General features: G+C 32.9%; 1 protein-coding gene across 1 annotated transcript in view; it reads left to right on the top strand.

Moving 5' to 3' along the window:
• Positions 1-27495, top strand: part of LOC114325090 (FMRFamide receptor) — a 1095033-nt gene that overhangs the window by 1048604 nt on the left and 18934 nt on the right. Inside the window, exons 4-7 of the mRNA XM_050650959.1 lie at positions 10479-10946; positions 13715-13850; positions 15441-15741; positions 23168-23541. Of these exons, the coding sequence (XP_050506916.1) occupies positions 10622-10946; positions 13715-13850; positions 15441-15741; positions 23168-23541 (1136 nt within the window). The 5' untranslated portion in view covers positions 10479-10621. The remainder of the gene's footprint in view (positions 1-10478; positions 10947-13714; positions 13851-15440; positions 15742-23167; positions 23542-27495) is intronic.

Below are 27495 nucleotides of genomic sequence, written 5' to 3'. Positions count from 1 at the left end.
TTTTTCATTTTTACTTAATTTATTTATGTAACTAACCAACAAAATTTATTAGAACTAAAACTAACAAGTAGGTACAATATAACTGTCAACTGTCAAATATAAGTCAAATTAATAATGTAAACATTGTTAAGTCAAAATAACAATTTACTGTTTTTTTCCATTTTGCAAAATACAGGTATAAATAAACGTTAAAATGTATAGAAACTTACGTAATAGAAAATAGATGTTGAACAGGGCGTCAATAAGTTATATTTCATGAGTGAAATACCATGACGTCACTTTTACTTTTTCAGGTCCGGAAACGTACACTTTCGGTAGAAGTAGGTGGAAATAAACATTTTCAATCGCAAATAACTCGAAAAGTATTGACCTACATAAAAAACTCTATAGAACAAAAGTTGCTTAAAATCAGTCAATTTATCCATTTCCGGTCTTATCTTGAAAGTATGTTTTTCACCCCCGAGAAGGGGTGACTGTTACCCCCCCCCCCCCCCAGTAAAAGCAACCAACGACACAATTTCAACTTTGAGTGGAGGGTAACCTAAATCCAAATTTTATTGCAATTCGGAGTTGCCCCTGAAAATTACACGGTATCGCCGTATTTCCCGTTAATTTACTGTGCTATAGTGCTACACCGCCGACAATTGTACTCTTTATGAAACTGGTAGAACATTTGTCCAGAATGGAGTATTGTACATTGTTCCCCTGGCACTCTCGTTTCACTTAGACCAAGGACATCCCACTTGATCCTAGTTAGTTGTTTTTCCAGTTCTTCCATTCTTTCAGGTGATTTGAGGGTTCTGGCATTGAACTAGCAATATAAATAGGTTGGTGTTTTAATGAGATTTGCCTCCCCCAGATTCCATGAGGCTGACATCCTTAGAGGTATGGGATTCAGCACCCACCTGGGGACCAGTTACTCTCTTTTTAAAACTCATTTGGGGTGAGTTAACCATAACACTTCACACTGGCAAGACGCGTTGGCGAGTTTGAGGGAGATATACGAAAGGAATTTGGGGTTTAGAATAGGATAATACTGGGGTTTGGGCGTGGTTTCCTCTAAGTGAGGAGTGGAGGAAAAACCAGGAGCTCGCGAGGGCAGGTGCGCTAAGTCCCTGAAGTAAGTCTATCCTCTATGGGAATCATAGAGGGGTACCTACCCGCTATCTCTATAGTGGTACCTACCCGCTTCGCGGTATTAAAAATCTGTAATTTTGACAGGAAGTTTGATGTTCGCTGAGTTTTTTAACTGGTACATGGTCAGTCAGACTGGTACATATCCATTGGGTTCGTGGATTTTTTAGTGAAGTTTTTTTTAATTGCTGTTTTTATTTGTCCTTTACACTGTAATCTAGGAGTCCTCTTCTACTATTTCTCCTTCGATATCTTCTTCTATTTGGTTTCTATTTCCAATATCTCAGTGGTATTCTTGTCTCGTCCAACCTTCGCATATATCCATACCAGAGTAATTTCCATTTTTCAATTTCGTCATTTAGTATCTCCTTCATATTCGTTAGTTCTAATTCATTCATTTCTCACTTATACCGTAGAACAATAGACGACGCACTTATCCGTTTTCGCCCCATTTCGTTTTACTATAAACTAGCCAATGCTTTTCATATAACACGATCCTTCAACGTGCCCCATAATACAGCCGTATCGTCTACGGCCCCATTGTAAGATAATTCAGCCCTTAATCCGCGTCCCTAATAACACCAAACATTCCATGTATGTTCCTAGAATGTACACACAGGACATTGAAAACATTCCAGGAATGTCCTCAAAAGCACAAGAACGTCCCCTTAATGTTCCAGGAAAGTCCTGTGTCAGCATTTTAAATATTCCTTGAATGTCTTGTTGGAACATTCCATGAATGTCTACGAATGTTTTTTGGACATTCACAGTATATTTTTTAGACATTCCCTAGATATAGTCGCTGATGTGACATAATACCTCCGATTTGTTTTTTCCTGAGTTTTGTAAGAGAGACTAAAAACTTTTTTTACAGTCACCTCCTGTTTTCATATGATATTTTTGAGATGTTTTGTAGTAAATTCAACTAACTATTTACTACAAACCATGTCAAAATTTACATGTAAAAACAGGAGATGACCCTAAAAATGGTTTTTCGTCTCATACAAAATTCATGAAAAAGCAGATATGAGGTATTTTCATATCACCGACGATATACCAGAAGTATATGTGGCCATACCAAATAATACATCCTTGATAAATATAAACAATTTTATTGCACAAAATCTTGTCATATATTTTTTCCATAATCATCACTACGATGACGATTCATTGTATTGAATTGTACATTACAATTACAATCTGGTCATAACTGACCAATGAGCAATTTTAATTTAACCTAAATTACTACTGTTCCTTAAAATGAAGAGCTTACACCATAGCGTCTCTTATCTAATCTAACAAGATCGTGCACTATTCTAACATACACAGGCACACAAGCACGATGCTCTGCTTTTCACTATCACCTATCACTCAAACTAGTTCAAAAGGATTTGTCCTCTTCAATCTTCTAGTTGCCCAGTAGTATCGAGGAGCTGGATTTCCTCAATATTCTCGTACTTATGAAGTTGTTGCTCGTGACTTCCTGCCATCTTTTTGATGATTATATCTAGGTTCCATTTGTAGGTCCTTATGGAGATTACTGTTTGTCACATACCAAGGAGCATCTACAATATTTCTCAGTATTTTGTTCTGGAATCTTTGTATAATTTTTATATTATTTGGTCTAGTACACCCCCATAGTGGGCACCGATAAGTCCATACAGGTCTTAATATTTGTTTGTAAAGTAATAACTTATTATGCATCCACAATGTGGAGTTTCTTTCAACACTAGCCAATACACTTTTTATTCTTTTGCCTTTCATAGCCAGAAGGCTATACGTTTCCTTCCTGGTTGTTTTGTAGACCACTTTCAGTTGATTCTAAAGAAAAATAAAGTGAATAATAATTTTTCTATTCTTTACAATTAAAAATCAAAAGAAAAAGGTACTATTTACAGGTAATATGCAGAAATAATTTTTGTCTCATAAAAAATGAAGAAAAGTGAAAACGGATTTTATAATACTTACATAATTGTTTAAACAAAAGAGATCCAGCCAGAGCAAAACTAACAGACAGAACAGCAAAAAAAGCCACTAATTTCCATTTTCCATCCAATCAGAAATTTTTAGGTTATCATGAAATGTGATGACCACGCGACCCTACATAGATACACGCGAGGCAAATTTGAAAATAAACGCAAATTGAATAGAAAACAGCCTCTCTTAAAATATAGGACATTGGTAGTATGTTCATAGAATGTCTTGTGGTAAACTTCCACCAATAATTTCCTTAAATGTCCAGGACATTCAAACATTAATAGAACTTTGATAGTACATTCCTGGAATGTTTTGTGTTGTTAGGGGTGACTCGGGTGTGGAAAGCAGAGAAGCAGTGTTGCCATATGTGTTGATTGTAGGTACTCCTATATCTAATTTAAAATTAAACACACGGTATATCGGTATATAGTAAAGATTTATCGTCTAAAAATATAATTTTAAAGTTATGCAATAATTCTGGTGCGCAGTGTATTTACCGTCGTGTTTGGCGTCGAATCCATTAACGAATTATCAAAAACAACGATTATTCATTATACTCTTGCCATAACAACAAAAGCCAACAAATATCCCGACTAGTTGCAAATAATATTCCACTCTATTCGTTTCTTTATGCCCCAATTTTCCGTTGTGTATCAAATCAAGCAATTATGTCTGTTTCCGGTCAGTTATTTTGGCGAAAATGGGTCTTGCTGACTTGTCGCCCTTCGTCGAACTTGAAATAACTGGCGTCTGGAGAGCCATCTCGCTGCCGCCATCTATCGGCGTCACTAGAGCTTAGATTTACTTTTAACTTGGGGTTTAGATTCCCGTCGTTGCGAGAAGTTCGCAAGAAGGGAGACTTAGATATTTGGGTTAGACGGATGAAAAACAAAAAAGTGGAATTTTCTTTGATTGTGTGAGGATTCCAATAAATGCCAAAATTAGCACTTTAGCCCAATAAATGACCGTTTTGGAGTGTAATTTCCAGGGCCAACTCCGAATTGCATGAAAATTTGGATTTAGGTTCTACTTACCCTCCACTTCAAAGTTGAATTTGTGCCGTTGGTTGCTTTTAGTTGGGGGGGGTGACATTTACCCCTTCTCGGGGGGTGAAAAACGGGTGAAAAACGAGAAATGCAATTAGGGAAGCCGACCCCGCATAGGGATAAGGCAAAGAGAATGATGATGAATGATGATGGGGGGTGAAAAACGGGTCTTTAAAATAAGGCCGGAAATGGATAAACTGACTTATTTTAAGCACCTTTTGTTCTATAAATTTTTTGACGTAAGTCAATACTTTTCGAGTTATTCGCGATTTAAAATGTTGATTTTTCGACAAAAAAAACTACGTTTTCAGACAGTTTTTCCCAAATAACTCAAAAAGTAAATATTTTACCGAAAAAAATATTTTTAGCAAAAGTGTAGCCTATAAAAAAACGAAAAAAATGGTGTACCAGTAAAGTCTACAAATTTAATACAAGCAAAGTTGTAGCTCATGAAAAATACGTTCTTATTCGTCTAATTCCAAATCGAATAATTCAACGCGAAATCACCGAAGAAAGAAGAGTTTTTCGGGAAAACCTTATTAACATTTTTAAAGTATCGAAAAAAGCTTATTATTTGTTTTTTACAAAAGTTTACAGCATCAAAAATAAACGAGTTACAGTGAAAAAAAAGTTGGCCCTTTTTTTTGTAAAAAAAAAAATCGTGAAAACCTCCCCCTATTTAGCACCCTACATGAAATTAATCGTTTGACTTTACCATCTATTTTAACTGTATGTGTATTGTTTATATGATCTGTAAGTTTAATTGATTTGAAGTGCTTATTTTTGAAAACATTTGGTTTTATAGTAAAAAAAATTTCTAAAAATTTTTGAAAAATTTCATTTTTTCAAAATAACTTAAAAAGTATTAGTGATAAGAAAAATCTTAAGGAGTAAAAAAATGTAGGTTGTGCTATTATAAATATGCTAGTTTTATTTTGTTTCTCCGTAAGACAAAAATTGGTTAAGATATGGCTGTTCATAATTTGCATACACTCGTGATTACTGACCTATTCAAGCTTTCTCAATTATAACCCTTTCAAAAATAAACACTTTAAACCGGTGAGACTGACAGATCATATAAAAAATAGATAGGTAAGTAAATTGTTTGTAAAGCGGTAGCGATTAATTTCATTTGGGGAGCAGCTAAACACGGCGAGATTTTCATGATTTTTTACAAAAAAAAAGAGGGCCAACTTTATTTTGAGCGTAACTCGCTTATTTTTAATGCTAAAACTTTTGTTAGCAATTAAAACAAAGCTTTTTATAAACACCTTAAAAAAGTTTAAATGGGTTTTTCCCGAAAAGTGCTTAATTTTTCGGTGATTTCACCTTGAAATATTCGATTTGGAATTAGACGAATAAGAACGTATTTTTCATGAGCTACAACTTTGTTTTTATTTGATTGATAGACTTTAATGATACACCATTTTTTTGGGTTTTTTATAAGCTACACTTTTGCTAGGGACATTTTTTTCCATAAAATATTTAGTTTTTGAGTTATTTGCGAAAAACCGTCTGAAAACGTAGTTCTTTTTTCGAAAAATCAACATTTTCAATGGCAAATAACTCGAAAAGTATTGACTTAGGTAAAAAACTTTATAGAACCAAAGTTGCTTAAAATCAGTCAATGATCAATTTCCGGTCTTATCTTAAACCTATGCTTTTTCACCCCTGAGAATGGGTGACTGTCACCCCCCAAGTAAAAGCAACCAACGGCACAATTTCAACTTTGAAGTGGAGGGTAAGTAGAACCTAAATCCAAATTTTCATGCAATTCGGAGTTGCCCCTGAAAATTACACGGTATCGCCGAATTTCCCGTTCATTTACTGGGCTAGTTAAATACTTTTCGTTTGGTCCACATTAATCCAATCGTAAATTACTTTAAACAGTGTAATTAAATAATCGTATCATCAAAAGAGTATCTAATAGCACAATATTTTTTAATCTATTATTAACGTTCCAGTAGTCTCGTAGTTTTTCAGTACATAATCGCACCGGTCCAAGAGACCGGTATTTATAGAACATTGTTTTTGGAAAACATACCTTCTAATTAAAGAACAACAACTTACGCCCGGTTTCCGAAAGGATGATCATCTCAAAAATTATGTAATCGACGATTAACAATAATTTAGATGCGTCAGGAACTTCAATCAAACTGGTTTTAACAACAGTCAATCACCTGACAAACGATTAATCGTTAGTTAACAGACGATCATAAGTGTTTTGAGTCTCCGAACTCCGAAAGGTCGAAACCAGTTTCGCTTGTCACACGACGGTCAAAATGGACTGTTAGCTAATCAGAGATTATCCGTCGATTAAGGGGCTGTTAAGAGTTTTTTAGTTTCTTAATTACTGTAATTAACAAATACCGGGAATAATTGTCAAATAACAAATTATATAAATGAGATAAATTAGATCGTTCAATAAAAATAAGATTTTTTTATGGAAGAAATAATTTAAAATATTTATTTAACTTGTAGAACATGGATATCTCGGATATTTTTTTATATTTGATTATATAATTTATATTTTTTTCTTTTAAAAATGTAAGATAACAAAGATACTAGATTCATAGAGCTATTTTTTGAGAGGCCAGAGCTCTAAATAGCAGAACATAATGATTATAGCGATGTAAATGAAGAGTACATGGGAAAAACAAGGAATGTCACATTTTACACATATTGAGATAAAAACACATACAGGTTTAATTCTTATGTTAAGCAGAATTCTAGGAATTCTTAGTCTATAATCTTAATATTTTTTTTTTATTTTATTTAAAAGTATTTTGCAATCTGTTGAGTGTCAACAATAAACAAAAGTAATTACATTGACTAAGGACAAGAAAGATTTTACCCACTGGCAAAATCAAAGTACAATTTTTATAAAGTTGTGTACAAAATAATTACATTTCATAACTACTAACTAATTAGTTTAAAAGTTTACTCTAAATGGTAAGTCCAATGGTTTGAACCTCTTTAACCTACGCTGTTCTTGGGAATTGTCTAGGAGGTTAAGTGCAAACTGGTTTTCATGATCCTCCAACTTGGCAATGTATGCAGCGCTACGTTTTGTGATGACTTCTTGTACCATATCAGTTTTAAGGTCTCGATGAATAATTCTGTTGTTGATGTACCAAGGTGCATTAGTGATGGTTCTGAGGGTTTTTGATTGGAAGCGTTGGATGATTTCGATGTTATAGTGACTGGCTGTTCCCCATAGTTCCAACCCATATGTCCAGATTGGCATAAGTATTGCCTTATAGAGCAGCCATTTATTATCCAGATATCTTAATATAATATTAATCTATATTAACTTGTTAATTTAATAATGCACCAAAAAACTGCTAACATTCCTTATTTTTGTTCACTGGCGTGCGGACAATCCTGGTCCTCCGCCGGGATACAAATTCTTAGAAAATTTAAAAGGACTGATCTTTCTTGTTATTGTTCTGAATCGATAGTCTAGTCGATGGTACCATAGTACTCAGTTTTTGCTACCACATGGCGAGAAAAGCCAAAATTCATGATAAAGTGACATTCCTTGTTTTTCCCCTGTACGTACTCTTCAAATAAGAGGAAAAACGTGTGAGAAATTATAGCAGCTAACTTTGAAGACAATAAAACAGCCGGTAAATAAATTAAAAATATATAAAAAAAGTGAATATATAGACCAAAAATAAAAATTCAAATATAAAATATTATAGATCATAAATAAACTGTTTTATATCTACAACTTTCATCACATAAATTTCATGCGTTTTATTCTTTTTGAAGTTATCTAGCCTCATTTTTAAAATGCTCTCGCTCAATTCTTGCTCCAAACAAAAGTGACAGTACATAAGAGAGAATGCACCTTTAGAATCTAAAGATACAGTTTGGATTTAGAGGTTAACATAATTGAAATTTTGAAGGATAAAAGCCAATTGTGACAATATCGATACCAATTCGTATGTCAGATCATCGATTACATGATCTATGATCATGTAATTTTACAATAATTGACGTTTGAGAAACCCATTACTGGTTAACAGTTGATCAAATCTGACAGCCGATTAGATGATCGAAGATTTGAATAACGTTTCGGAAACCAGCTGTTAGACTTTTATAATTAATAATACACATACACGATACAAGAAATATAATAGTAATTTTAATTTTAATCAGATAAACTAAAACAAAAAAAACTGTCAATGTTAAACCTAAAAAAATGTCAGTGTTATGAAAATTAAAATTCAATTTGTATATTGAAATTTCTACAAGACAATAATCAAATCATTGGGATGAAAACTGACATTGACAAGATCGACAAATAACTAACGTGTTCTAAGCAGATGTATTTACTGCGTAGAAAACAAGCGAGTTTTGTTTTTTGGTTCTTCTTTTCAGTCACAATAACTGCATCTTCCAGGTATATTATTTCTTGGGAAAGCAGGTAACCGCTTCTGCTTAAGTTTTGATTTAGTAGCAGCTTTCATACCCGGTCATAAAACGTTAATTTAAAGCCAAAACGTCCTGATGCGGCGACCAAGTATTGATTGGTCGCTATCCCGTTCGTTACCGGATCGAGTATTGATCGATCAGTTTCATCTCTCTCCCAGAGCAAGTACTGATTGTTCTTCCTTCTTGGCGTATGTATACAGTGATAAGCGCGCTAATAACCGGCAAAATAACGCAAAAGATGAAAAACATAATACATTGCGAAACAAAAATAGATGAAAGTAGTGGAGTTGGAAATTATCGTTATAAACGTATAAATAATTAACATCACATTACATAGTCTCCCACCTTTAGACCTCTGTGACAGGAGTATTTTATAAAATTCTACTTTCACAGTGATAGTTATCATACTCATCTGATACGTCTAAAAGTGGGAAACTATGTTTCATCTCTTTTTGTTCGCAATGTATTATGGTTTTCATTAAACTTCTGTGTTACTGGGTCTGGTGTCTAACTGGTGTCTGGTGTCTGGTGTTATATTTTGAAATTTTAAATTCTATTTTCTTTAGCCTAGTTTTTTTGGTTATTTTGGTATTTTTCTGGCCGGATACCGATCGTTTTTATTATTGTAATGTGTGTTATGAACATCGTGAAGATATGAAATTTTTTTTGAGAAAAAGTTCCGAATAAGAATGAAAGAAATGGTCCTGTCCCCCTTTTTGTATTTATAGCTATCTTACATTATGGTTAATCAATTTAATTATCTACTAATGTCAGAGTTTATATTGTTTACAGAGTTTACATTATTATTTTATGGAATTAAACTATAATAAAATTGTGGTTTAATCTCATACAGTGCGGTGGAATAAGTGTTGCCCCCCCCCTGTTAACTTGTTTTAACTCAGACAGGTCGATTTTTAACTAACCATAGTATATTATAGCATTAACGTTTCGAACTTTACGCAATCCCTCTTCAGGTGACAGCCATAACTTTGATTTTTTTACATGGGAAACTACATCATGTGACACCTCATTTAAAAGCCCTTAAAATACTGATTTCAAAAATGTATAATACTTTAATCCTGTTTCAGAGCGTAGGCGCAAAATTTCGGTCGAATTCTTTCTAAATGCAATTATTTTTTTCGAATCCTGAAAAAACTAATAAAAATTTTTGAAAAATTTAAACGCAGAATGAAATATTACAGTATTCTCGATGGTCCGAAGACCCTTAGAACTCCTATAATGTTTATTTTAATAAGTCACAGTGGTGAAAAAAAGAGAAAATTTAGTGTGATTTTTAATTTCAAATATATCATTCAAAAGAAACTATTTGTTTAATCTAAGAGACTGTCAGCCCTCGGTAATAATATAGCCTTTCATTCTGTGTTTAAATTTTTCAGAAATACTTATTAGTTTTCTCAGAATTCGAAAAAAATAAATGCGTTTAAAAAGTGTTCGACCGAAATTTTGCGCCTACGTCTCAAAAAGGATTAAAGTATTATACATTTTTTAAATCAGTATTTCAAAAGCTGTTAAATGAGGTGTAACATGATGTACTTTACCATTTAAAAAAAATCAAAGTTATGGCTGTCACCTGAAGAGGGATCGCGTAAAGTTCGAAACGTTGATGCTATGATATACTGTGGTTAGTTTAAAAATCGACCTGTCCGAGCGTTTTGCTTATATTCTTAAAATAAACAAGTTAACAGGGGGGAGGCAACACTTATTCCACCGCACTGTATGAAATAATATTTAATATAAACTTGGCACAAAAAAAAGAGTTTCAGAACCTTCTTAATACCCTACTTTTAAGTAAGCTTTCTAATATATATAAAAATCTAAATAACCATTTTCATAATATTAATAATTTATATTTTTTTACAGATAAGTCATCCAAGATGAAGACGAGGCTGTTTAGTTCTGGTTTATATCGTGGCCAATCCACAAACGAAAAATTCCACCTCATTGCAACGATAAAACATCAATGAATATTTAATTAATGCACCGTACCTGAACATCTCCCAAAGATGATTGACAGTACGACAGGAGAAACACCACTACCCCCTAACGATTCCGCACCTTTCATCGTTTGGCCAATCGTCAACGCGAATCCAAACGACACCGATTTCCAGTCATGTCTACTGGACTCAGAAACTATCGTGTTCTTCCAGTTTGTCATCAATGGTCTTCTGATGAATATTATAGGGGTACTTGGAGTACTTGGAAACATCATCTCTATGATTATTTTATCCAGGCCGCAGATGAGGTCCAGTATCAACTATTTGCTTATTGGACTAGCAAGAGTGGATACGGTGCTGATTATAACGAGTATGCTGCTATTTGGATTACCAGGTAATATAACTTACAGAGTTGATATCGTAATTTACAGAGTTTATTATGTTAATACAAAAGTTTGCTTGGTAGGGTTTTTTGAGAAAGTCTGATTTTTATAAATATGGCGCAGATGTGTACTTTGTGTCATCATTCTCCTTACTTTTACCCCTATGCGGTAGGTTTTTCTAATTACATTTCTCCATAAGTTTTTATCTTCGGTCGTACTAATAGTTAAAACCTTTGTAACATATCAAAAACATGTTTCTTTCTTAATACTGCTCTGTATACAGGGTGTTTCATTAATAATTGTCCATATAGTAACTGGAGAAACCTTAGCACAAAATATGAAGATTTAACCTAAAACACTTAAATAAAATGTGGTTCTTTACTGAGTTACAGGGTGTTTTATCTACAAATGTAAGAAGTATTTTTGCTCAGCATTTTAAAACTATTCGACGTATCCTTTTCATACTTGGCTGGAAGTATCGGTACTGTAAAAACTACTAAATTATGTTAAACAAACGTTTCTGGCTATTACCAGAGGCGTACGACGGGGGAAAGTGAATGGTTGACCCTTTCCAAATTCTACGCCACTGGCGAAATTACTATTTTAGTTCAATTTTTAGATTCTCCAATACTTTCTATGAAAATAATATACTCTTCATTCGTAACGATAAAATCATTATTTTTCGAGATCTTTGAAGTTAAAAATGAAACGACACGGTTATTTTGATTAATGTATTGTGTCGCTTCATTTTTAATTTCAAATATCTCGAAAACTAATCATTTTATCGTTACGAATGAAGAGTACATTATTTACATAAAAAGTATTGCAAAATCAAAAAATTACACCAAAATAGCAATTTCGTCAGTGGCGTAGAATTTGGAAGGGTCAACCAGTCACTATCCCCTGTCGTACGCCTCTGGCAGTAGCTAGAAACGTTTATTTATCTTAATTTAGTAGAGTGTACAGTACCTACACTTTCTGCCAAGTATGATAAGGATTCGCCAAATAGTTTTAAAGTACTGGGTACAAAGAATTTTTAAATTTTAATCATATATGAATTATATCATAAATTAATCAAAATAACTGTACTGTTTCATATTTAACTTTAAATATCTCGAAAACAAATGACTTTATCGTTACAAATGAAGAGTATATTATTTACGTAGAAAGTATTGGAGAATCTAAAAATGGCACTAAAATAGTAATTCCTCCAGTGCCGTAGAATTTGAGAAGGGTCAACCTTTCACCATCCCCTGTCGTACGCCTCTGGTAGTAGCTAGAAACGTTTGTTTATCATAATTTAGTAGGGTGTCTAGTTTTCGCACTTTCTGCCAAGTATGAAAACGATACGTCGAATAGTTCTAAAATGCTAAGCAAAAATAGTTTTTGAATTTTTAGATAAAACACCCTGTAACTCAGTAAAGAACCAAATTTTATTTAAGTGTTTTAGGTTAAATCTTCGTATTTTGTTCTAAGGTTTCTCCAGTTACGATATGGACAATTATTAATGAAACACCCTGTTTTCGACAAACACAATACGCCTCTGTATTATTTATATTTCCTTCATTATATTTACTTAACTCGCAAAAAAGTGGAGATTTTCGTTAAATGTCATTTAATTTTTACCTCATAAATCTTTCAACGGGCCACTTCTGAGGTCCAACGCGGGTCTTCTCGCTGTCCAAGAAAAAAGTGTCTTAAGTAAAAACTCCTCCTTCCTTCTATCACGCGAGGGGGGATCTCAAGAGTTTTATTTTTTTAACGCGTAGAAAAAAAAGATCTATCAATCGCTGGCCTATGCTGTCTATGACATCTATTATGCCATACCATAATAGCATTGTGTGCTACTAATTAGGATACACTCATTGATAAACTGAAAATCGAATTTAACTGTGCAATAAAAAAATCTTAGTGAATTTTGGAAATAATTTAGGTACTCCCAGTATTAAACCAGAAATTAATTACGAAATGTGTATTAATAGTTATTTTCCGTCGACCGTCCATTTATGATCAATTTTAACACCCTCAAAATCATTGATTAGTGACCTCTATTAATGAATGATTTTCTATTAATGAACGATTTCATTATAGGCAACACAACATACATTGCTTGAATAAATTAATTAAACGCTCTGTGATTGGCAGTGACCTGTGGTGTAGGCAATCAAACATATACCTTTTTATATTCCCACTAAAAAAATTAAAATCAAGTAGCCGCTGTTAATACTATCTCTCATTGTATGCCATTATTTACTTTATTGTTTAAAATTCTGTGTATTTGAAAAATCAAAGATGGATATATCTTTATTTCTAAAAAGTACGGTCGACGGAAAAGTTTTGTAACGAACTCGTGAATTAAAATGGCGATTTTAATGGCGAAAGATATATCCATCTTTTGATTTTTCAAATACACATAATTTTAAACAATAAAGTAAATAATGACATACAATGACAGATAGTATTAACAGCGGCTACTTGATTTTAAATTTTTTAGTGGGAATATAAATAGGTATATGTTTGGTTGCCTACACCACAGGTCACTGTCAATCACAGAGCGTTTAATTAATTTTTATTCAAGCAATGTATGTTGTGTTGCCTATAATGAAATCGTTCATTAATAGAAAATCATTCATTAATAGGGGGTCATTAATAAATGATTTTGAGGGTGTTAAACTTGATCATAAATGGACGGTCGACGGAAATATTAATATAACATTAATTGCATTAATGTACAATTCTAAATTTATAAAGATTATATAAATATATATTTCTATTTCAGGCTTATATCCATACAGTGGAATGTTATTTACATATTTCTACGTAGTACTACCCCACATAGCGCCTGTGGTGTATCCGCTAGCCACGGTAGTTCAAACTGCCTCTGTGTATCTCACTGTTACAGTCTCTTTAGAAAGGTAAGAAATTTTTTATCAAGTATATTATATATGTAGTATTAAAAATATAGTTTTATTATACTGTCAGCATCATGCTAAGTCTCTTTAGTTCTTCCTTTTCTTCATTTTCTTTATCCACGCCATCTTTGTCGATTTCAAAAAGCATATGATTGAGTAAACCCTCAAAAATTGCTGAATTTACTAAAAGATTGAAAAATACTGGGCAAATTAATTATCCTAGTTAAAACGACAATCAGCAATGTAAGTATGAAGATTAAATACCACGGCAAACTGTCAGATAGTTTCTAAAACAAACAAGGTTTAAAGCAAGGGCGCCCTCTGTCTACAAGCATGTTGAATCTGTGTCTAGAATGAGGGCTAAGGGATAGAAATTTAAAGAGAACAGTAAGAATAAGGTGCTATCAAATATTGTCTTATATTGATGTTGCGATTCTGGCTAGATATTCAGATGTATTGAGAGACGGATGCAGTTTATTACAAATCTCAGCAGAAAAACTTAATCTAGTCATTAATGAAAAGAAATAAAACTACATGAAATTTACAATATCTCAAACAGGATTAAAAGAAGAGTCATATTCAAGATCAACGAAAATGCAGACAACGCCCTAGAATTAGAACAGGTTGAGAATTTCACTCATGGAACTAACATCTATGGGAACGAAGGGGATCGATAGTCCTCTGATAGACGTATATATTAACATAGACTGACCCTACCTCCGCGCTTCCTGACGAAAACATCTCTTAAACAGGTTTGCGGTATCTCTTTCTAGCACATTGAATTGAGAAACTAAGATGAGAAAACTGTTAGCATAGGCACGGAAGGGGAGGACTACTGTCACAGCTTTTCTATGCGTAAGAGTGAAACAGCATAAAAAAAGATGTTGTCGTCACTTCACTCAACATGACACTCTGTCTATGTTGATATATACGTCTATGAGTCCTCTATGCACGCAAAACACATAATATAACTTTAAATTCTAACCAAATAAAGTCAAAATGCATGGTAATAACAGCAAATAAGTACGGAAAACTCAAAACAGAAGTGGAAGATCAAGTCTTTGAATGGAGAAAACAGAGTTGCAGGATGCCTGAATGAAGTCGACGAGAGAGGGTTCCCCAATAAAACGAATCACGTGGGATACCACGTGGGATAACAGTGGGAATACTTACTACGGAAACGATGGACAAACAACTTACTGGAGGCACGTTTAGAAAAAGACGTTGAAGAGTCATGTCTGCACAAATAGAAGGAAAAGAAGGTTTCTTCCTCTGTCGATATCTTCTTTTAATCTCCATGTATATCGTGTTTCATTTACATAGTTTTCTTGTTATGTACTTTTAACAAAACACATACTATATGTGTTTATAACAAAACACATACTAACAAAAATTTATTCAAATCAAGAATAATTTAACAGATTCAAGAACCATAATAATTAAGATAATTATATTCCAAACACCTACACCGTATGTAACCAAAATCAACAAAGCCAATTAAACATGTTGCCTTTATGATGTCTCTAGCATACCCTATGTAAAATTCAATATAGCTTCTCTATTGTGTATACTCCAATAAACTATTATTTACAGATTTGTAGCTGTGTGCCATCCTTTGCGAGCACGATCGCTTTGTACGTACGGTAGAGCAAGAATTTACGTGGTCGGAATCATAATATTTTCCGCCATGTACAACCTGCCGAAGCTGTGGGAAACGACTGTGCAGAAGGAATGGAGTGAACGAGATAACACGACCATCTACTGTGTAAGAGAATCCGAATTAAGAGGGAATGAGACTTATATCCACATATACATTCATTGGCTGTATTTGATATGTATGTACCTGGTGCCCTTCGTCGCTCTGGCTGTGTTAAATGCTTGTATATATAGACAGGTAAGAGTTCGCATTAATATGTAATACATTTAATCTTTAATTTACCAAACATGTAAAAGTTGGTTGCGAAACAGTACACAATTAAGCATCACAATTAAAATATTGGTAAAAATATAGGACATACCCATTAAGTCGTTACACGTAAAGTATATCCACATAAGTACATAGGCATTCTGAAATTATTCTCTTGTATATTTTCAATTAAATTTAAATACATTTTATTTAAATTTTTGATATCTTTTTTATCATTGATTGCATTATTATTTTTTTAATTTCTGTAGACTTCAGGAGCTCCCTCTTTTTTCTATGTTGTTCAGCTTAGTTTTGTTAAAATCAAATTTATGTTTCTTTTCGTTTTCATGTTTTTATGAGGGGTGTTGAGTTTTTGTCATCTGTGAGAACGTATTCTATAGTTAAGTAGCTGACTTCTTCTTCTTAAAGTTCCATCTCCTGTCGGAGGTTGGATATCATAATGGCTATGGTCACTTTGGTGGCTGCTGCTCTGAACAGTTGTAATGAACTACAGTTAAACCATTCTCTAAGGTTCCTCAGCCAGGAGATGCGTATTCTTCCTATGCTTCTTCTCCCTTGGATCCTTCCTTGCATAATATTTCTCAGCAGCTCATATTTTTCTCCTCTGGTAATGTGACCCAAATGTAGCCCAAAATTAGCTGACCCAAAAGTAGCTGACTGGTTTGTTCAATACATGCTACATCGAAATTTGAGCAGGGAATTTCATATACAACATGCGATTTAGTTTATAGGGATAATCTGATAGCTTTGTCGGCGAGGCCGATAACTACTGATTTTTTTTGGGACAAGGAATGATGAAAGTTGAAATTCAGATTGAATTCAGATATCACGACGACCAGGTTTTTTTGGTGTACCATGAAAGTTATAGTGTTTATTGATAAATATACTTGTATACCTAATTGTCAATCAACGGATATAGTACCTACTATTTTCTCTAAATAAACTCAGGCCCAAAAAATTGATTTGACAATAAATTCGTTTCAACCTTTAACTTGAAGTTATTCAATTCATTAAGCAAAATCCATTTTATACTCTGATGCTGCACTAAGATTGTTTTTCTTCATCTTCTTCTTCTTCATCTTTCTCTTTATAAGCAAGTCTGCTCCAACTGCTGTTATTACTCTATATAGGATGCTATACTGCCATATAGGAAATATGCCGACTTGTTGTTTCGACTGCTAATAGAATTTGTTCTATAAGGATGTCTGTAAAAACTTTAGTTTCATTCCACTTTTTTTAATATGTTTCGCTAAAGCCATTGGAATATTGATTTATAAAGATACAATAGACTCATAGAGTGGAGACTTAGAGAAGATAAAAACACCGAGGTAGACCACCAAAAAGAGGGATGGATGACTTGAGAAAAACAGTGCGAAATTGGATACAGAAGGGACAAGATAGAGAGCAAAGGAAGAATATGGAGGAGACATAATATATCCAACACTGGATGCAAGAGGTTGAGGAATGATGATTAATGATGAAAGATATATCGAGAGAAACTGATTTATACTTTTTACAAACTTTTTACTTAGCGTCTTTTAAGTACCTAATGTGGATTTTTATTAATTACATTGGAAATAATTTTCTTCATATATTTTGAATGGATTTCAAATTGGTTTCGTAATGTAATAAGTGGCCCAATCTGGGTCAATTGTACGAGTGTTAAGATATACCATAAATTAATAATGGTAGGGGAGCCCAAGCGGGGATTTTTGCAGTTACTCGAGCGCGTCAGATTATCATATGGGGAGAAACGTGGTACCCTGCAGATGTACCTCTGCCATATATTGGCTCTTAACACAGGGGAGTTCGTTTAGGGGGGCCCGAAAAAAAAAATCTCTCCTTAAAAATACTCGAAATTGTCAGATTGAGATAAGGTAAGTTAAGTACATGCAAAACAGTGTATATTTAAAAAATCTGACGATTTGAGCGGGGCGTAAGGGAATTGGTGAGTCACAAAGTTTCACAAGAAAAAGGCGAATATTTCGCGAAATGAACGTCAGATCGAAAAACTAAAAACTACACGTTCAATATTTTTCAAAAATTTATCGACATATACCAAACACGACCCCTCGCAGAGAGGGGTGGGGGGGTAAATTTTTAATTTTAAATACAAATCCCGCGATATTTAGCAAAATAAACATCAGATCGAAAAACTGCAAAATACACTGATTTAATATTTTTGAAAAATATATCGAATGGTACCAAATGCGACCCCCCACGGAGGTGGGGTGGGGTGTTACTTTAAAATCTTAAATGGGAGCCCCCATTTTTTATTGCAGATTTGAATTCTCTGCATAAAAATAAGCAACTTTTATTCGAAACATTTTTTCGAATTATGGATAGATGGCCCTATATTCGGAAAAAACGATTAATGGAAATGGAAAATTAAATTAAAAAATGGCAAGCGCCCGCTAAAATGGAAAATTTTACTTAACTTTTTTTGGTTTTAGGACCTAATAATCACAACACAATAGGTCCCCAAAGCGCTCGAGTGACTGCACATTTAGCATACTTCGCTCCCCTACCAATCTATCTATCATAAGTACAATCTATCTTTAATTCGGCAAAAGTCAATATGAGAAATCAGTTAAAATTTTGCTAATGTAGTTGAATTCCAATACTACATGGCGATCCTGTTAATAAAATAGGGAATCTTCTGACCTGAAGAAGAAACAAACACATAAAAACGAAAAATTGGGGTAAAGTATGCTTATCCATAGGGAGACCGGGGTTTGTTGACTTATTTTTTCGATAATTAATTTTTACTAATTTATTTTTTGTATATTGTAAAATTGAAGTATGTCTGCTCGTTCAATGCTCCTTCAGGTATTCTATACATATTTTCAATTTATTCTAGTTTTCCGTACAAAAAAGTTTTAAGCAAATTTTAACTGACTTGTCAAATAAGTCAACTAGCCCCGGGTGTGGGGTTAGTTGACTAACAGCATGGGGTTAGTTGACTCAATATTTTCTTAGTGATATCATAAGGTTAATAATAGTGACACAATCAAAAAACAAATGCATATTCAATTTTTCACGTTTATTTTGAGTAATACACTATTACAGACATTAAGATTAAAACGAAATTCACAAATCATCATCGGAATCACAGTTAATGCATCTGAAAAAAGTGATATTATTTTTGTTCGTGCATTTGACGTGGGCCCATCTGCTGCAATGGGTGCATTGCACCCAGTCATCCCCTCTAGTGCTATTTCGATAGGGTTCTTCACATACTAAGCACTCAGTTTCATCCTCAGATTCCGAAGATGTAAGGTCATGATGAGCTGCAGACGTAGCCTACTGGATGTTTTTCATAAGCGGTCGTATGAAACATGCTGTATCTGTATGGATATGGGAACTGAATCGGCAATGGGAGGAGGAAATTCATCATCATCATCACGTAGTGCTACAACCCTGGGTGGGTCCTGGCTGACTGTAGAACTTTCTTCCAATTTGTTCAACCTAGGCTCAAATGGGATGTTCATTTTTCGGAGATCTGCTTGGATGCTATCTCTCCATCGCATTCTGGGACGTCCGAGTGGTCTTTTGCCTGTAGGAATCTCTTCCCATACCAGTCTTACAAGTCTCTCGTTATGAAGTCTGTGCACGTGGCCTGCCCATCTTAGTCGCTGTCAGTGGCGGCCCGTCGGGGTAGACAAGGTAGGCGCCGCCTACCCTCTCCAAATGTACAATAATATAAATTATTAATATAAATTACTTATTTCAAAATTGTCAAATTTTGACACAATACCTAGAATAAAAAAAATTACTTTTTAATTTCTCTCCGAAATTGTAATTATTGTACGCCCCTTGTAGTAGTATTAAGATTCTATATTCATTGGTAAGGCACTTTTAAACGTCGCCTACAATAGAACAACGATACAACAGGATTGATGGGCCATCTCGCTCTTTACGCCAGCTAAAGCCCTTAAGTTCTGGCGGTACTGGGCCATAATTTCCACGATTTTTTTAGGAAGTTAGGCACCAGATTTTGTAGCCTACTACAGGCCTTCAGCATAATAAAATCGTTCACATCTCAGTTGATTCTCTTGTGTGTTGTGAAACTATTTTAAATTATTTTTTGATTTGGGCTGTTAGTAGGTTAAGTATTCAATAAAAATAGGTAGGACAATTTAAATTTGTGTGTGGTCTATTTAAAGGTATTTTAATTTATGTTATTAATAATTTACCAACAACAAATAAATCTGTGAATACTTAGTTATTGTTGGAATAAAATTTATCAGTCGATTATATTTTTTTATTTTTATTGTGTTTTAATACAATTTTGATAATGTAAAGTTAAAACGACGAATGTTCTTTGTTACATTTGATTATATAGATTATATAGATATTTAAAATTTAAAGCGAGGTCAATTTATTCGAAGAATAACTCTTTATTTGAGACAAATAAAATAAGTCATATTTGACGTTGGTGAAACGTAGGTGTGTTAGTTTTATTGGCCGAATATTTTTATTCATCGAATTAACTACTATTTGTCGTTGGTGAAACCGCCCATTTTAAAATAAAATGAATATTTTATACGATATAATATGCAGTTTGATTGACACGACTTTTTCAAGGCGCCATAATCAAGAAAGATTAGAAATTATTTCAATGGGTCAGTCTTTACCAAAAAATTAAAAAAATTTATCAACAGATAAGAAGAAAGACTATCGACCATTTTCGAGATCGTTTAAAACAATATGGTACGAAAACCATAAATGGTTAAGCGGAAGTTATATTTTAAAAATTCACTTTTTTGTTGGCCTTGTCTGTTGCTCTAAAATTTGAAGCAAAATAATGTTTGGATGAGTCAGGGATATTCAGATTTGAAAAATTTATCAGCTGGTGTCAAAAAACATGAATTTTCGAAAGAACATTTAAACAATTGCTTAGGTTTAAAACGGTTAGAAGAGAATATTCAAACTATTGACAGTGCTTTAGCTGGACATATTTCTTTATCTAATAAGTTATATAATGATGCAGTTAGAAAAAATAGAATTTGTGGATACATGTCGCCTACCCGCATACTGAGGTCACGAGCCGCCACTGGTCGCTGTGATTTAATTTCTTGGACAATATCGGTGTCATTGTAGAGTTCTTTTAATTGGAAGTTGGTTCTGATCCTATACTGGTTTGTGTTAATGTCGTGGTGAGGTCCGAAAATTTTTCTAAATATTTTTCGTTTAAAACGTCTGAGCTTTTCTTCGTTTGATTTGGTTATGGTCCACGTTTCGCAGCTATATGTTAGTACAGGTCTGACGATGGATTTATCGATTTTGATCTTGGAACTTCTTGTAAGATTTTTTGATTTTATAAGCTTATCCAGTGCGAATATACAGCGATTTGCTGATTGGATTCTGTCTTTTATTTCTTCAGTAACACCATTGTCAGCTGTGATTACTAGACTTAGGCAAATATGCAAATAAAAAAGTATGAAATATGCGCATAAATATGCAGTATTTTACCCTAAAATATGCATGTTAATCTAGAAAATATGCATGTAATAAAAACAGTATTTACAAATTTTTCTTTATTTACAAAAATGTTTAAAATATCTTGACATGTTTTATTAATTAACATGTACCTATTTATTTTACAAAGAAAGCTTATGTAATTAAATATTAAAGTAATATTTAACTATTTTAACAAATAAATGATAATATTACATATTTCGAATTGTGGTAACAATAAATTATCAAATGCTGTTCAAAATTTTCAATTTTTCTTTCAAATTTACGATAATAGGTGGTTGTAAATTAAATGGTTCGGAAAATGTCCCAGCTAGTACATGGTTGCTTTAAATTTTTGGAAAATTTCCTTCCCAATATGTATTACTTTTAATGTTTTGACACAATGATTAAAATTCTTTTATTCAAAATGAACTGTCTAACAATGATAATTTGAAAGATTCTAACTGGGTAATAGTTTTCTGAACAAAACTATAGTTTGATTTTATGAATTGCACTGAACTGTATTTTCGGTATTTTCAAAGCACAATAATTATTCACAATTACAAAGACACTGTTCATTTTACAACAAAAGTGAAATGGACCGTCAAAATACAAATTTTTACCTAGAGATATAAACTGGCAGATTTTGGAAGCCTTGTATCAAGGACAAAACGTGATAAAATGTATAAGCCGGTATCTTTTATTAGTTAGTACATTGCAATACCAAAAATTTGAATAGGTACCTAGATATTATAAAACAAAATATTGAGATTTCCAAGCTATTTGTTACCTGAATATAAAGAGATATGTATAGTTACAACCAAAATTTCAAATTATATGCATTTTATGCACACTTATATAAAAATATGCAAAATTGTAAATTTTTGCATTTTTTATGCATAATATGCAAAATATGCAAGTTGCATATTTGCCTAAGTCTAGTGATTACGTTCCCCAGATACTTAAAACGTTGTACTCTTTCGAAATTGAAGGTGAGGAGGAAATTGGTCTCCAAAAATCATATTCCTGGGGAAATAAAAACTTTATTGCCATCGCTGTAGTATCTCGATACATGGAATTACAGTTCCTTAATGGCGTAGGTGCAAAATTTCGCACCAATGTGTTTTAAATGCATTCATTTTTTCTAATTCTGAGAAAACTAATAAGTATTTTTTAAAACGCAGAATGAAAGATTGCATTATTACCGAGGGCCGAAAGTCCCTGAAAACTTATACAATGTTTATTTTAGTAAGTTACAGGGGTGAAAAAAATAGAAAAAGTGGGATTGTTAATAGGGAACTTGCACATTTTTTTATTACAGAATAATGTTCAGTTTTGTATAAAAATGAGATTTCAAAACTCATAATAACTTAGAAGTACAAATTTAAAGTCTTCTGTATTATAAAATAGTTCAAACGACCCGTGATGTCACACAGTTTAACTATATGGTTCCGTTCATGGTTATATTTAGGTATATTCTTCTTCTTCTTCTTCTTTAGTTTGTTAGCCTCCACCTACTTGGGTGGCCAGCTCGTCGTCGCGGAATAAAGGAAAAATATAAGAAACTTTTTGGTTATTCTAAGGGACATTCGGCCCTCGTTAATAATGTAATCTTTCATTCTTCTTTTAAATTTTTCAAAAATACTTATTAGTTTTCTTAGGATTCGAAAAAAATCAATGCATTTAAAACACATTGGCGCTAAATTTGGCGCCTACGCCCTTAATCCCAGTTTTTACAGTTATACCGCTGATAACACGGTTGTCAGGGTCTTGTTTGTTATCTAACAGGGGAGTACCAGGTTACTACTCGTGAAGGTGAAGTTGGCATTTGAGTGAGATAAGATATTGGAGACGCATTCTACACCAGAAAACAACTATATTATCTGTACTATATTGGTTGTATAGTAAAATGTGTTTATCTTTTTATTTTCAGGTACTAAGGGCGAACAAAGAGCGCCAGCGTCTCTCTCGGAACCAGAAGCGAGAAATCGGCCTAGCTACAATGCTTCTAGGTGTAGTCGTCGTCTTCTTCATCTGCAACCTCCTACCACTAGTGATTAATATCATAGAAACTTTTCAAGTCCAAATACCATTTGAACTAGACTATCTTTTGCAAACGAGCAACTTGTTAGTGACGATAAATTCTAGTGTTAATTTTATTATTTATGTGATCTTTGGTGAGAAGTTCAAGAGACTGTTTTTAATTTTGTTCTGCAACAACAATCTGTTCAGAAGCGGCAGGGAATCTCCGGATGGAGTGACGCACGAAGATAGTTTTATCTCCAATGGGGACAGACACAGTTTAAGGTAAATATTTTAGAAAAAACTCATTTATCTTTATAATTAATTTGATAAATACATTTATGCTCTGCATTTTCTCCTTGTTATGAGATTGACAAGCATCTTATTAATTAGATTAATTAATTAATTCTTTTAATTGCTACTCATAAAAACAAAACCAAAAATTTAATAAAATCTTTAACTAAAAAAATATTCTCAGGGCTAATTGATTGGATGTATTACCTTTATTTTGTGGCTTCTAGTATTTCTCGTTGCTTGCTTTATCTAGGACAAAACAGGAAAAGTAAATACACTCAAACTCATATAAATTTGATAACTACTATTTATTTATCTACTATACCATAAATATAATATTTCAAATGTATGCTAAACTTTATTCTGTTGTAAAAATTATTTCTTATCTAATCAAAAATAAATCTTTAATTCTATTATCTCCTTTTGTGAACCAAAATTCATTCAATGGAATCGGTAGATTGTTCTTATTATTATTAATTTCCACTTTTTAAAAAGATTACTTATATCTTCTATAAATTTATCAATGAATAATTTATGCTGTAATGCTATTAAGTTGACAAAAATAAATATGGTATGTAATACAAAACAACTCTCTCTTTTCACAAACAATCTGACTAACCATTTCTAACGTCCTTATTTCTTCTGCTGGATTGTGTTGTTCCTAGTTCTCCCACCACATGCTCCTCGGATTCTGTAAACTGTCCTTCTCCTTTAAACTGTTTCAAAAACAGCACTCGTTCGAATTCTATCCTCAAATTAAAATCCCTGGCTCGATAAAAACAATATCAATTTTTAGAATTCCAAGATTTTTTCTCTCATCTCGTGCAAAGTTTATATAATACGGCTACTCGTTCCAGACAGAAACTGGAATCTATTCGGACGCAAGGAATTTGTACTTCTTGACTTGATCACTATTTCGTCTCAACACGAATATGCTTCCACGGTCACCAATTTAACACAATTTACACAAAAATACTACTTTCAAACTGGACTGATTGCTTTCGATGTTATTTACACAATGAATTCCTTTTTCTCTCATCAATTTGAAACTCACCACTCCATTCTCCTTCCGTCGGTCTCCTAACCAATCACAAGCATTCTGCACACATCATATCCCTACTTTTTTCTTAAGAACAAATATTATTGTATACAAAATTTCTTTCTTTTCACTTTCCAGGAGATATTAAAATTAATTTTACTTACAACCTAGAAAAACCCTCTATTCTAAACTAAACAAAATTGTTGTTTACTATCCGTTTCTTTCTGGGAAACCATTTAGAAAACACTGTCTATTGTTCAATCAAACCGCGGAATACATTAACTTTCTAAACAACCATTTGTAGTCCGTTCTGTTGAAATGTATAAATTGTTCATAGATACTTTACCACTAAAATTTTTCTCTTCCGCGAAAATTTCTTACGGCTAAATTATTTTATTTACAAAATTTGACCATATACAGGGTCATGAAAATTTACTGTCTCGTGGTCTTTGACATAAATTAATTTTTTAAATTCTCCCCATAAAAATTATTTAACAATACATAATATAAAGAAGTGTGTCTGCGTAACTTGGAATAATATGGGAAACTTTTTTATTATCAACTTTACGAAAAAAAGTTATTCTTCATAAAGTGCTCTGCATAGTCTAAAATCTAGGATTCAATTACCAAATATCAAATTTTATCAACAGTATACGAGATATTTAAAAAAATATGAATTTTGCTCAAGAGGAAAGTACTTTTATATTTCACAATATCGAAAATTGTTAAAAAGAAAAGTTGTTTGGAATTAAAAATTATGTTATAATATGCAATTACATTCTCCTAATCGAAAAAAAAAATTTTGAAATCTTTTTCAAATTACGGATACCCAATATCAATTTTATTACGATAACTCCGTTATTATTAATTTTACGAAAAAAGTTATTTGTTATAAAAAGGTCTGTACAGTCTTACAACTAAGGTGCAATTATAAGATATCAAATTTTATCAATTTTATACGAGGTAAGTATGTCAAAAAATACGAATTTTGCTAAAGAGTAAAATACCTTTATTTTTCACAATATTGAAAATTGTTATAATACAAAGTTGTTCGGAATTTCAAACTCTGTTTCAATATGCAATTACATCCTTCTAGTTGAAAGATAAAGGTTTTTACTCTTGACCGAAATTCATATTTTTTGACATGCCTCGTATAAAATGGATAAAATTTGATATATTACAATTGCATATTAGTTGTTAGACTATTCAGACCTTTTTATAAAGGATAACTTTTTTTCGTAAAATTGATAATAACGGAGTTATCGTAATAAAAATGACGTTGGGTATCCGTAATTTGAAAAAAAAATTAAAACTTTTTTTCGATTAGAAGAATTTAATTGCATATCATAACTCAATTTTTAATTCCAAACAACTTTTCTTAATAACAATTTTCTATATTGTGAAATATAAAGGTACTTTCCTCTTGAGCGAAATTCATATTTTTTGACATACCTCGTATACTGTTGACAAAATTTGATATCTGATGATTGCATCTTAGGTTTTAGACTATGCAGAGCACTTTATAAAGAATGACTTTTTTTCGTAAAATTGATATTAAAAAAGTTTCCCATATGGTTCCAAGTTACGCAGACACACTGTATAAAAGTATAAAAATACATATACATATAATATAAAAAAAAGTATTATAAAAACAATTATTTTTCAAATCATATCAATTTTAAAAACAAAATAGATTTCCGAAATCGGGAATCGAAAATGAGCCTCCTGGGTGAAAGCCAGGTATCCAAGCCCCTATACCATATTGGATGTTAGATATGGAGATAAATACTTGGCATATAAGTTCTAGTCTATATAGTTCTATAATAAACGTCCGCACCAGAAGAGGGGCAAATGCGGATTCTGATCACTACCTGGTCGAAAGTAGAGTAAGGGCTAGAATTTCAAACATCAAAAAGGAAAGAGGCTCTAAACATGAACGATATAAGGTAGAAGGACTCAAAGAAACAAACAAAAATAAAGAGTATAAAGAAAAGATAAGCATCAAACTAGAAAACAGACCAAAACATGAAAACCCAAATAAGGAGTGGGAAGAGTGCAGACAAATCATAAAAGAGACAGCTAAAGAAGTGTTAGGCATAGAAGGTAAAGAAAGAAGAACAAGAACGAATGACTGGTTTGACGAAGAATGTCAGATTATAACAGATAGAAAAAACAGAGCTTATTTACTGATGCAACAGGGGCACAGAATCCGACAAGCAGAGGAAGAATATAAACAACTACGCAGAGAAGAAAAGAAAACTCACCGAAGAAAAAAGAGAGAATATATGAACAAAGAATTTCAGGAACTGCAAGAACTAAGTAGATCGACAGAGACAAGAAAATTTTATCAGAAACTGAACAAAAGCAGAAAAGACTTCAAACCGAGAACGACGATGTGTAGAGATAAGGAAGGTAATATATTGACAGAACAGCAAGAGATACTAAGAAGATGGACAGAACATTTTACGGAAAAGCTTGAAGGAGATGGGAGTGAGACGAACCCTGATATACCATTAGACCAAGCAGACAACAGAGAAAAGAGTCCACCAACAATAGCCGAGATTAGAACAGCAGTAGACAAATTAAAGAACAATAAATCACCGGGATCGGATCAAGTAGCATCGGAATTACTGAAGGAAGGAGGAGACGCACTACAGAAAACAATACATGTATTGATAACAAAGATATGGTCAAATAAACAGCTACCAGCGGAGTGTAATAGTGGTATTATTGTACCATTACATAAAAAAGGGAATCAGTTAGAATGTGGAAACTACCGTGGAATCACGCTGCTGAATGCAGCATACAAAATAATGTCCAACGTCATTTATGAAAGACTTAGACCACACGCTGAAAAAATAGTTGGCAGGTACCAAAGAAGCTTCTGTAGACAGAAGTCAACAATA

Source organism: Diabrotica virgifera, chromosome 5, assembly GCF_917563875.1.
Source record: "Diabrotica virgifera virgifera chromosome 5, PGI_DIABVI_V3a".
Lineage (NCBI taxonomy): Eukaryota > Metazoa > Arthropoda > Insecta > Coleoptera > Chrysomelidae > Diabrotica > Diabrotica virgifera.
Note: the sequence above shows the minus strand (reverse complement) of the source record. Positions and strands in the feature narration are given on the sequence as shown.